Here is an 11,208-nt window from a genome sequence, read left to right as displayed (position 1 = left end):
TGATCCGCCTGTCTCGGCCTCCCAAAGTGCTGGGATTACAGGCTTGAGCCACCGCGCCCGGCCATGTTTAACTTTTTGAGGAGACTGCTTTTCCACAGCAGCTGTGCCGTTTTACATCCCACCAGCAATGTAAGAGGGGTCTAGTTCCTCTACATCCTTGCTAATACTTATTTTTCTTCTTTTTGATTATTGCCATCCTAGAGGGTGTAAAGTGGGTATCTCATGGTAGTTTTGATGTGCATTTCCCTAATGACTAATGAGGTTCAGCATCTTTTCATGTGTTTATTGGCCATGTGTATATCTTTGGAGAAATGTCTGTTCAGACTCTTTGCCCCTTTTTAATTGGGTAACTTGTCTTTTTATCGTTGAGTTATAAGAGTTCCTGGTAGATTCTGGATGCTAATCCATATTATTTGTGTTCGTGTTGGTCTGTTAAGGAACATGGTTCCAGGGACAGAGAGACAGGTTTCCCCCGCATGGTCCCAGAGAACCCACAAAGCTCCTGTCACCCAGGCTGGAGTGCAGTGGCGCAATCTCTGCTCACTGCAATCTCCGCCTCCTGGTTCAAGCGATTCTCCTGCCTCAGCCTCCTGAGTAGCTGGGATTACAGACACCCACCACCACACCTGGCTAATGTATTCTAGCCTACAGTTTTGGGCTGTGGAAAAGCAATTTTCCTCATGCATTTCCTTGGGGTTCAGTTGGGTTGGGTTGGGTTGGGTTGGGCTCTTCATTTGGTATTTGGCACTTAGGGTTGACTTCCTCCTTGGAAATGTACTACCCTCTCTCCCATTCAGGTTTTCCAAGGGGTGACATTGGGACCTGCCTATGGGGCCAGATTTCTTCCTCCTAATACAGAGACAGCTTGGGAAGGGAGCTTGCCAGCCTTTGCATCTTGACTCCAGGTCCCTTTAGCTGAATGACACGTTTTCTCTTTTCTTTTTTTCCAGTGACACTACCTGAGAAGCCTGTTAAACTAGCTTCACATACCAGAGACACTACAGGTGTATCTCAGATGTTCCCTTCTTCAAAGGCTAGAACAAAGTAAGGGCAGGGTCGGCCTGGGTATCCATGACCTACTTCAGTTTAAATGCTCTTTGCCCCTCCACCCCCACTTTCTACTTCACACTTGCTCACCATTTTTTTTTTTTTTTTAAGAGAGTCTCTGTCGCCCAGGCTGGAGTGCAGTGGCACAATCTCAGCTCACTGCAACCTCCGCCACCCCGGTTCAAACAATTCTCCTGTCTCAGCCTCCCGAGTAGCTGGGAGTACAGGTGCCCGCCACCACACCCAGCTAATTTTTATATTTTTCATAGAGATGAGGTTTCACCATATTGGTCAAGCTGGTCTCAAACTGACTTCAGGTGATCCGCCCACCTCGGCCTCCCAAGGTGCTGGGATTACAGGCGTCAGCCCCTGTGCCCAGCCTATTGTTTTTAACAATTTGTTTTTAAAGCAGTTCTACTGCTAACAAAGTTGAAAATCACTGCATCAGGAGGCTTGTGATATTCCTTTAGCACCTCTGTTCTCCAGAGAAATCTATCCGAGATTCCTTGGGCTTTCTAAGCCACTCTTCCCCTTTTTAGTCATCCAGTGCCCTTGGATGCACGTAGGGGCTGACGCCTCCCCTTTGCAGGTCCCTCCTGGGTGATGATGTCTTCAGCACCATCGCAGGCCTGGAAGAAGCTGATGCTGAGGTAAGCCTGGCGATTTCCTACTCCCCCACCTCTCTGCCTATGCCAGAAACAATGAGATGGGTGTTGTTGCCAAGGGGCTGCCCACAGAAGGGTTTAGAAGTCCCTGCAAAGTCACTTTGTTTTTTTTTTTTTTTTTTTTTTGAGATAGAGTCTCGCTCTGTTGCTCAGGCTAGAGTGCAATGGCACGATCTTGGCTCACTGCAACCTCCACCTCCCGGGGTCAAGCAATTCTCTTGCCTCAACCTCCCAAGTAGCTGGGATTATAGGCGCCTGCCACCCATGACTGGCTAATTTTTTTTGTCGTTTGTTTTTTTTTTTTTTATTTTGAGACGGAGTCTCCCTCTGTTGACCAGGCTGGAGTACAGTGGTGCGATCTTGGCTCACTGCAATCTCCACCTCCTGGTTCAAGCAATTCTCCTGCTTCAGCCTCCTGAGTAGCTGGGATTACAGGTACCCACCACCACGCCTGGCTAATTTTTGTATTTTTAGTAGAGGTGGGGTTTCACCATGTTGGTCAAGCTGGTCTCAAACTCCTGACCTCTTGATCCGCCCGTATTGGCCTCTCAGAGTACTGTGATTACAGTCTGAGCCACTGTGCCCAGCCAAAGAAAATAATTTTTGTATTTTTAGTAGGTAATTTTGTATTTTTAGTAGAGATGGGGTTTCACCATGTTGACCAGGCTGGTCTCAAACTCCTGACCTCAAGTGATCTAACCACCTCAGCCTCCCAAAGTGCTGGGATTACAGGCGTGAGCCACTGTGCCCGGCCATCACTTTGTTTTTAAAGCAAAATAATGCCCAAGGGCTGCCGAGTGACTCAAAGCAGAATCCTCTTTCCTGTAGTAAGATGAGTGGAAAGGAGAGCTCCCTGAAATGGCTAGAGCCTTAGATGTTGCTCCTTTCCCCTAGTAAGCTCCTTTCCCCTAGTAAGCTCCATAGCTGTCCATTGGCATGGGTGGGAAGTAGCAGAATTCCGGTGCTGGATGGAAGAGTTCTCTGCGGTTGGAAGGGGCAGGAATGGCAGTGCTTTCTGAGTCTCTACAACCAGGCAGGTTTGGCTTCAAACAACTGCCAAGCCCAAGCAAGGAGAACAAAGCCACCCTTCTGTGTAAGCTCCGTTGGCTGTGTAAGCTCCTGACGCGCCATCTGCCCTAATAGAAGCAAGGGGCCAGGACCCTGAATTTTATGGGGCCTTGACTAATGTGCCTCCTAGTCTCTGTCCTCACCCTCCTTGTGGACTTAGGTTTCAGGTATCTCAGAGGCAGACCCACAGGCTCTGCTCCAGGGCATGAAGGTAAGGAAACAGCTTGCACGATTCTTAGAACTGGGGGTGGGTGGGGTGGGGTCATGATATTTTATACCAAGGCTTCATTCTCCCTCTAATTTCTCCCTTTACAACCTGTGTTTCTGAGCCCTTCCTTGTGCAAGCATTGTCTGTGAGCCGTTGGCCTTCTCGCCTTTCTGGGTATCAACCAGTGTTGCTGGTATATAGAGAGTGGAGGGTGCCACAGGCCTCTGGGGAAATGGGGCCAGCCCTACTCGGAGGCCCACCTAGCTGGGTCCCCTCGCTTCCACCTAGAGGACAGAGCGGGAAACTGTCTCTTCTAATGCTTGTTCTTAATTTTTCTCCATATTTATCTCCATATCCCCTGGCAAGCCCCCTTCAATACTGCTGTCTTCTCATCAGATCAAGCCCAGCACCAATCTTTGCAATGGATTTTTAAGGCACAGATTCTGAATAATTTGTAAGGACATAATCTCTAGCTTGGCCTAGGACACCTTGTTCTCTCCCTGCTTCCAGCCAGCAGCACCCTCCTGTCTGACCCTTGGGGTTTTGTGTCCCTTTTAGTTAACCCATTTTACCAGAGTCCCTAGAACAAGGCCACGCTTTTGGTTACAGCCCTGTGGGGCTCTTGTTTTTGTTGTGTTTTTTTGTTTTTTTGGTATTTTTTTTTTTAGAGACACTGTCTCATTCTATCACCCAGACTGGAGTGCAGTGATGTGATCTCATTGCAACCTTACACTCCTGACCTTAAGCGATTCTCTTACCTGGGCCTCCCAAAATAATGTAATTACAGGCATGAGGCACCACACCCGGCCCAGATTCAGCTTCTTTAACCTCATCTTGAAATCTTTCTCCTCAAAGGCCAGGCACAGTCAGCCACACCTGTAATCCCAGAACTTTGGGAGGTCGAAGCAGTAGGCTCGCTTGAGCCTAGGAGTTGGAGACTGCAATGAGCCATGATCACACCACTGCGCTTCAGCCTGGGTGACAGAGTGAGACTCTGTCTTCAAAAAAAAAAAAAAAAAAGAAAAGAAAAAGCCTGGCATGGTGGCTTACTCCTGTAATGCCAGCAGTTTGGGAGACCGATGCAGGTGGATCACTTGAGCTCAGGAGTTAGAGGCTGCAATGAGCTATGATCGCACCACTTCACTCCAGCCTGGGTGACAAGAGTGAGACTCTGTCTTTATTTTATTTTATTTTTAATTTATTTTTATTTTTTTGAGACGGAGTTTCGCTCTCTTGCCTAGGCAGGAGTGCGGTCGTGCGATCTCGGCTCACTGCAACCTCCAGCTCCCAAGGTCAAGCGATTCTCCTACCTCAGCCTCCCAAGTAGCTGGGACTACAGGCGTGCACCACCACGCCCAACTAAATTTTGTATTTTTAGTAGAGACAGGGTTTCACCATGTTGGCCAGGATGGTCTCGATTTCTTGACCTGGTGATCCACCTGCCTCAGCCCAAAGTGCTGGGATTACAGGCATGAGCCACTGCGCCCGGCCAATATCCTCTCTAAAAAAAGAAAAAAAAGGAAAGCTTTTTTCCCCAGACCAGCCACCTAGGATCCCTGGGCATAACCCACAAGTCCTCTGACTCAATTGTTGATGCTAACTTTGAGTCTCATCCCAGAACCATGAGCTGGACTCCACTCCACCCCACCCTGCTTACCTTTAGTTCCATTTTCTTTCTTCACTCACTGTTTTTCTCAATAGTTTTTGCATTTTCCTTTGTTTTCTCATAATTCTGCCCCTGGGGTGCCAACAGCCCATCTCTCTTGGGTGGAAGTCCTCACCCCTCATCAGACACCATCCTCTGCCTTCCCTCCCTGGTTTTCTAGGACCTGGACGGTATGGATGCTGATATCTTAGGTCTGAAGAAGTCTAACCCAGCCCCTAGCAAAAAAGCTGCAAAGGACCCTGGGAAAGGAGAGCTGCCCAGCCACCCCAAGCCTGCAGGTGGGTCAGTAGCCAGTGAGAAAGGTACATGAGAGACGGCTCCTCGAATCTGTTAGGGAGACTTTGAGGATGTGGAAGATGCTAGTAGGAAGCGTTTGTGTCCTTGGGTTTTCTCTGCGCAAGCTGGAGAGGTCAAGAAGCAGTTGTGCGTGTGTGTGAGTGTGTGTGGTGGGGTAAGGGGACAGCTTGAGTTTCCTCCCTTCCTCGAGCTGTTCCAGGCCCTCTGGGTCCAACATGGGCAGCTCCTGGAGAAGCTGTGTGAATTAAAATGGAGAACTCTATGGTAGCCTGTGCCTCCCCTGAACCCATGTCTCTGGAGTGACTCATGATGATGGAGTGGAGGTAGCTCCTACCACGTTTCCCTACCAGAAGCCCATGGGAGAACCGGAGACTCCTCCCTTGGCTGTGCCCATGACCATGAGCCCCCAGCTTCCCAGGAAGAAGTGTACCCCATCCCAGAGGTCCCAGTCCATGGTATGGGAGGAAGACTTTGGCCAGGAGAGACTCAGGCCTACAACCTTGCCTTCTGCTTCCTGCAGGGGGCGCCATATACACCAAGAAGTCACCTCCGTCTCCCAGCAGCTCTGGGCATCAGAACAGGAGGTTTTCCTCTGAAGGTATCATAGGCTCCTGTCATGCCTCTGGGACACTCTGGTTTGGGAGTGGAGCAGCCTGGGTACACTTTCTGGCCCGAGGCCCCGCTGCTGCCTATGTCATGTGGGGAGCAGAGAGCTGGTGCCACTGGTTTAGTTCCTCATGAATTCATGTCGGGACCAGTTACATTGTATCGGCTGAGATATTGGGGAACTTACTTGCAAAGACCTTAAAGCCAGGCATCAAACTGAAGAGTTTCCCCAATATAGGAAGAAGCCCCTTTCCCATCATGAATGTGTGGACATTTTATATCTCTTTTGATGCTTGAGGGACATTTCCAGAAGGCCTTGCAGCCTGCAGAGTCAGAGGCCCCACGGGCAAGCCTGCAGCAGGCCCCGTAAGCCCAGGGCCACCCTCCGACTCCCTCTCCCCTTGCCCGGCCTCTGGAATCCCTGTTGCCCCAGGCCCCACCCTCCGGATGCCAGGGGTCTTGTTTATGTACTGGAGCAGCCACAAGTCTTGACTTGAGCGCTGCTCCCCAGTTCAGGCTTGCTTTTCCTCAACTAAGTGCTGCGGTCTGACCTGTGCTTTCCCTTCTGCTGTGAGACTTGGAAGACCCGTTGGCAGGACTTCTCTCCTATGATGAAGAAGGAATCACCAAGAAGCCGCCTGTGACAGAGAGTAAAACAGCTTCTGACAAGAGCCCCAGCACAGTCAGAGATCGAGGTAGGGTGGAGTGGGCTCATTTCCCATGCTGGAGGAAGGCTTTATTGGCAACAGGCTAACCAACCTTTCTGGAGCAGAACCAGAGACCTCTCCCGGGTGGGGACCAGAGGTCTAAGGTCCAGTACAAAGAGATCATCAGCCTTTAGGAATAGGGAGGCAGGATGTGTGAGTCTGGGAGTGGGCTGGAGGAACTGGGTCCTGTGACAGACCGGGCAGGTCTAAAGCCTGTCGTCCTACCCAAAGGCGCAGAGAAACCACCCCCCAACCCATTCAGATATCACAGCTGAGGGCAAGAAGGCTGTGGACACTGGGCCTTGTGTTCTGTCTTTCAGGTCCCTCTATTCCGCTAACTCCTGGAGACACCCCCATCCGAAAAAGAGAAGACTTGTTTGACGATGAGGATGACATCATGGCCACCTTGGGGTTTGGAGACAGCCCCAGAGCAGAGAAGAGGCAGATGGGAGACCAGTAAGGATCCCTATGAGTAGCCCGGGCTGCTGCCTGAGGCTGTTGCTTCAGGTTCAGGGAAAAGCTGGTGGACGGGTACTGCGGGGGTCCCAAGAGCCCCTCATACCCACACGTTCCTGCCGTGTGTCCCGCCCTGCAGGGAAGGGCCTCGCCCTGCTCGCTCCACGCTGGATGAGCTGCTGGGTCGAGGCACGGCCACCAAACTCCTGGCCCGCCCGGGCACAGGGGAGCACAGGGAGTTCAAGCTAGACAAGAAGTACCAGAGGCCACAGGGTAAGGAGGCTTGCGGGGGCCGCGACAGGATGGGAGGGAGGCCTCTAGATCAGGCTTCCATTACAACCTGTAATAAGAAATCAGCCTCACATCCTGATACACACATGTAATTATACACGTCTGTAGCTGCGTCATGTAATAATACTTACCAAGACCACTGTTCGTGCTCAGTCGTCTATGATTGAGATGCTGTTTGATTCGGAAACACACTGACTGTGACACATTAAGCTGGTTTCTCGGCCCCCTCATGGGTAGCAGCTTGCATCTGAAAAGCACTGCTCTGGCCAGTGTTTCTCAAAGCATCGGCCCACAGGCTGTCCGCTGAGAATCGTTCTTGTGACACACGCAGCTCGCTGGACCTGACCTCAAGGGATCCTGGGGCAGGGCCCGCCTACTGCAAGGCCACTGCATCTTTCTGGCCAGTGCCTGAGGTGCTCCCTTCACAGCAGCTTCCCTCTGCTTGTCTTACACAACAAGCTACCAAATTCAGCTCTTGTCAGAATTTTGCAGCCGCAAATGAGCTCAGTTTCCCCTACTCCAGATCATGGTCACAGGTTCCTTAATTCACAGAAAGTGAAGATGCATGGGGGGACGAGGACTTTACCTTTGGAGCCTATCAGCCCACCGTGGGCTCCTCTGAGGGCCGGCAGTCCCACAGGCAGTCTGTCAGGTAAGTGGGGCCTGCAGGAGGCCTGGCCTCTGAGACAGATCGTCCACTGGGAAGATAGGCCCCTGCAGCTGGCCCCTGTCCCACCCAGGAGTCTCGTGTGGGAGGCCACAGGGTACAAGGCCCTCAGCTCTGTGGGTGCTGGAGGAAGCAGGAGATGGCCTGGTCTCGCCAGCCCAGACAGAGTGGTGGAGACGGCCCCAGTGGGAGCCCCCATCCCAGACACTGCTCAGGTTCACCAGTGCCCCACCCAGCCTCAGAAGGAAAAGAGCAGGTAGGCCTGCCTCCACCTAAAGTCCCTGAAATCATAAAAGGCTGTAATGTCACTCAGTCTCCCCAAGGAACATACATCCCGATGGGTAGCAAGACCTCTACAGTGGCCTCTGCAGTGGCATCTCAGACCCTGCTTCCCAGGAACTCTGCTGTTGAACCTGCCGTGACAATTCGGACAGAGTGATCCTCGCAGTTTACAAAAAAAAAATTAAAGCAGTGATAGGATTTTCTGAGTCTGGAGTTTTTTTCCCAATATATATTTTAAACTTTATATTTTGAAGGAATTTCAAACTTCAAAAGTTGGCTGGGTGCGGTGGCTCACACCTGTAATCTCAGCAGTTTGGGAGACCAAGGCAGGTGGATCACCTGAGGTCAGGAGTTCGAGAACAGCGTGGCCAACATGGTGAAACCCCGTCTCTGCTAAAAATACAAAAAGTAGCTGGGCGTGGTGGTGGGCACCTGTAATTCCAGCTACTCGGGAGGCTGAGGCAGGAGAATAGCTTGAACTCCAGAGGTGGAGGTTGTGGTGAGCTCAGATTGTACCGCTGCACTCCAGCCCAGGCAATAGAGTGAGACTCCATCTCAAAAAAAACACTTCAGAAGTTTTAAGAACAGCGCCGGGAGCCCCTCTCATCCTTTCCCAGGTTCAGCAGTTGTTCCCATTATGCCAGGTTGGCTTCTTCAGCCTCTTTCATCTGAATAGCTCTGTGCATATTGGCATTTCTTCCCACACCCAGTATGTTCTTAACCCTGGGTACCTGCTGCCACTGGTCAGTGACAGATGAAGGCCACGGCCGAACAAAAGAAGTAACTGTTGTTGGAAAACCTGGAAACCACTTAATCCAATTTATTATTTTTTTTAGACAAGAGTCTCACTCTGTCACCCAGGCTGGAGCGCAGTGGCATGATCTCTGCTTACCGCAACCTCCACCTCCCAGGTTCAAGCAGTTCTTGTGCCTCAGCCTCCCAAGTAGCTGGGACTACAGGCGCCCGCCACCACACCTGGCTTTTTTTGTGTGTTTTTAGTAGAGATGGGGTTTCACTGTGTTGGCCAGGCTGGTCTCGAACTCCTGGCCTTAAGCGATCTGCCCACCTTGGCCTCCCAAAACTCTGGGATTACAGGCGTGAGCCACCATGCTCGGCCTGAGTTTTCTTTAGACCTGTATGCCCATGGCTGTCATTTCATTCTGTTCCTGTTCTCTGCGGGGAGAACTGTCCCTGGTTCATGTGATGGAAGTCAAGATCTCTGTACTTCGTTGTTCTACAGACAGCACGTGGCCTGCCACATGAGCCGGTCCAGGAGCCACTGCTTACTGGGCCTCAGCTGACCATGCAGGGTCCCTGGGCATCGTGCCGCCCAGCCGCAGGCTGCTAGGGGGCCACTGGGACTGGCTGCTTCCCCTGCCTGACACCCTCCTTTCTGTCTTGAAGTAGGTTCTTAGCAGACAGTGGCCCAGACCCCAAGGGAGAACCAGGCTCCAAACAGAGCCCTCCAGCCGCTTCCAGCCCCATCCAGCCCAGGAAGGGAGGAGCTGACTGGCTGGGCCTCAAGGACGAGGACTTGAACCTGCTCCCTGCCTCACCCACCAGAGAGGCTCATCGGGATAGCTCAGTGCCTGCTCCTGCGAGCCAGCACTCCACACCAGCTGGGCTGCCCCCCTCCAGGACACAGCCACCAACCGAAGGGGCAGGGTCCCCTGCCAAAGCCAGCCAGGCTTCCAAGCTGCGAGCCTCCAAGGAGGAGGAAGAGGAGGACTGGCTGAGACATACCCTGTCTCGGAAGAAGTCCCAAGGCCTGGCCAGAGAGCAGCGTGCTGGGGCCTCTGAGGGCCTGAGTTTGGTGGGGACAGCGGGCCATCCCCCTTCTGGCAGGTATGAGCTTGGGCTGCTGTGGCTAGTAGCGGGAGGACTGGCTGCAGACTTGAGGAGCCCCTTTGCCCCTTCACCTGTTGCAGCCTCAGTAGGGAGTTGGGGAACAAGGCAGGGCACTGTGGGCACAGAGGCCGTTTCTTGGCTTTGCTACTCTGCCTTTTGGGCACTGCAGAGAGAGCCTCTGGCTCCCGGGCTTGCCCCAGGAACACACCCAAGAAGGAGGGCTGTTGACATTCATGCCCTGACCGCCATGGGGACAGGTGCTAACTTGATCGGGCAGAAGACAGAGGGTACCTGAGGTGGCAGACACACCGCTGCCCTGTCACAGCGCCCTCAGGCTGGAAGCCCCAGCGTCCAAACAACTAGTGCTTCTGCTGACTCCACTGAAGTGAATATGGCGTGTGTGAGACGAAATGTCCCCATGCTCTTTGAGAGTGTTAGAAGAGACACAGTGGCCAAGAGGCACCTCCTGGAGAAGCCCCTCTCCGTGGGGCAGGATAGCGAGTGACCTCTGAGGGCAGGAAGGCACAAGGGGCCGGCAGGCTGGGGGAGTCCAGAGGAAGTGGTGAGATGTGCTGTGGCCAGAGCCCAGGGTAGTGAACTGGGGAATTTATGGCAGCCCAGGGACATCACACAGTCCTGGGGTTGATGTCAGGAGGGCAGTTTTGACTTTGACCTGAGGCCAAGGGGAAAGCTCAGGCCAAAACAGAAGAGAGCCTGTCTCTTCACTGACCTGTGAGCCGAGAAAGAGGTGGAAATAATGGGAAAGGGAGCCAGCCAGATTTGGAAGACTGAGCAGAACCTTAATCTAGAGCTGAGCCAAGTTAAGTGGGCTGGAACAGGGCTCTGAACTTGAACTTGACTCCAGTGTCTATAACATTTCCATTGTCACTGCTTGGACCGTGTCCATTCACTGCGCCACTGTGGACACTGAGGCAGGAAGGGGGTACTTGAAGGGAAGAGACACCCTGAAATCCCAGGAGCTCAGATGTGGGAGGAGAACGCCCCAAGATGGGATGATGGGAGCAGGAGGAAGGGCGTCCACGAGCTTCACATGTGAAGCCCGTCCTGGGACCCATCTTCATCCAGCCTGACCTGGGCCTTCTGTCACCTTCACCTTGAATGCTGCCTTTCCTCAGCCAACCTGTCACCAGCACACAAGGACTTGAGCAAGCAGCTGCTGGAGGGAGCTCCGGAACAACCGCACAAGAAAGACCGTGTGTCAGGCCTGGTGACTCGGGGTAGGCCTGGGCTGTGGGCTGAGTGGGAGTGAGATCGTGGTGGGCAGCACAGGCCTCTGTCCTTAGAGAGGGACATAGAGGCTACTCACCCTGCCCCATCCCCATGCCTCACACAGAGGCTGCCCACCCTGCCCCATCCCCGTGTCCCACACAGAGGCTGCC

General features: G+C 52.7%; 1 protein-coding gene across 1 annotated transcript in view; it reads left to right on the top strand.

Annotated features, from left to right (window-relative positions):
* FBF1 (Fas (TNFRSF6) binding factor 1) overlaps positions 1-11,208 on the top strand; it is a 32,068-nt gene that overhangs the window by 7,363 nt on the left and 13,497 nt on the right. Inside the window, exons 4-14 of the mRNA XM_011947790.1 lie at positions 951-1,044; positions 1,637-1,697; positions 2,941-2,991; positions 4,815-4,932; positions 5,472-5,549; positions 6,133-6,252; positions 6,585-6,720; positions 6,860-6,993; positions 7,564-7,663; positions 9,368-9,805; positions 10,945-11,046. Of these exons, the coding sequence (XP_011803180.1) occupies positions 951-1,044; positions 1,637-1,697; positions 2,941-2,991; positions 4,815-4,932; positions 5,472-5,549; positions 6,133-6,252; positions 6,585-6,720; positions 6,860-6,993; positions 7,564-7,663; positions 9,368-9,805; positions 10,945-11,046 (1,432 nt within the window). The remainder of the gene's footprint in view (positions 1-950; positions 1,045-1,636; positions 1,698-2,940; positions 2,992-4,814; positions 4,933-5,471; positions 5,550-6,132; positions 6,253-6,584; positions 6,721-6,859; positions 6,994-7,563; positions 7,664-9,367; positions 9,806-10,944; positions 11,047-11,208) is intronic.

The sequence above is a fragment of the Colobus angolensis genome, unplaced genomic scaffold (genome assembly GCF_000951035.1).
Source record: "Colobus angolensis palliatus isolate OR3802 unplaced genomic scaffold, Cang.pa_1.0 Scaffold1, whole genome shotgun sequence".
NCBI classification, from domain to species: Eukaryota; Metazoa; Chordata; class Mammalia; order Primates; family Cercopithecidae; genus Colobus; species Colobus angolensis.
This window is presented reverse-complemented; position numbering and strand designations above follow the sequence as displayed.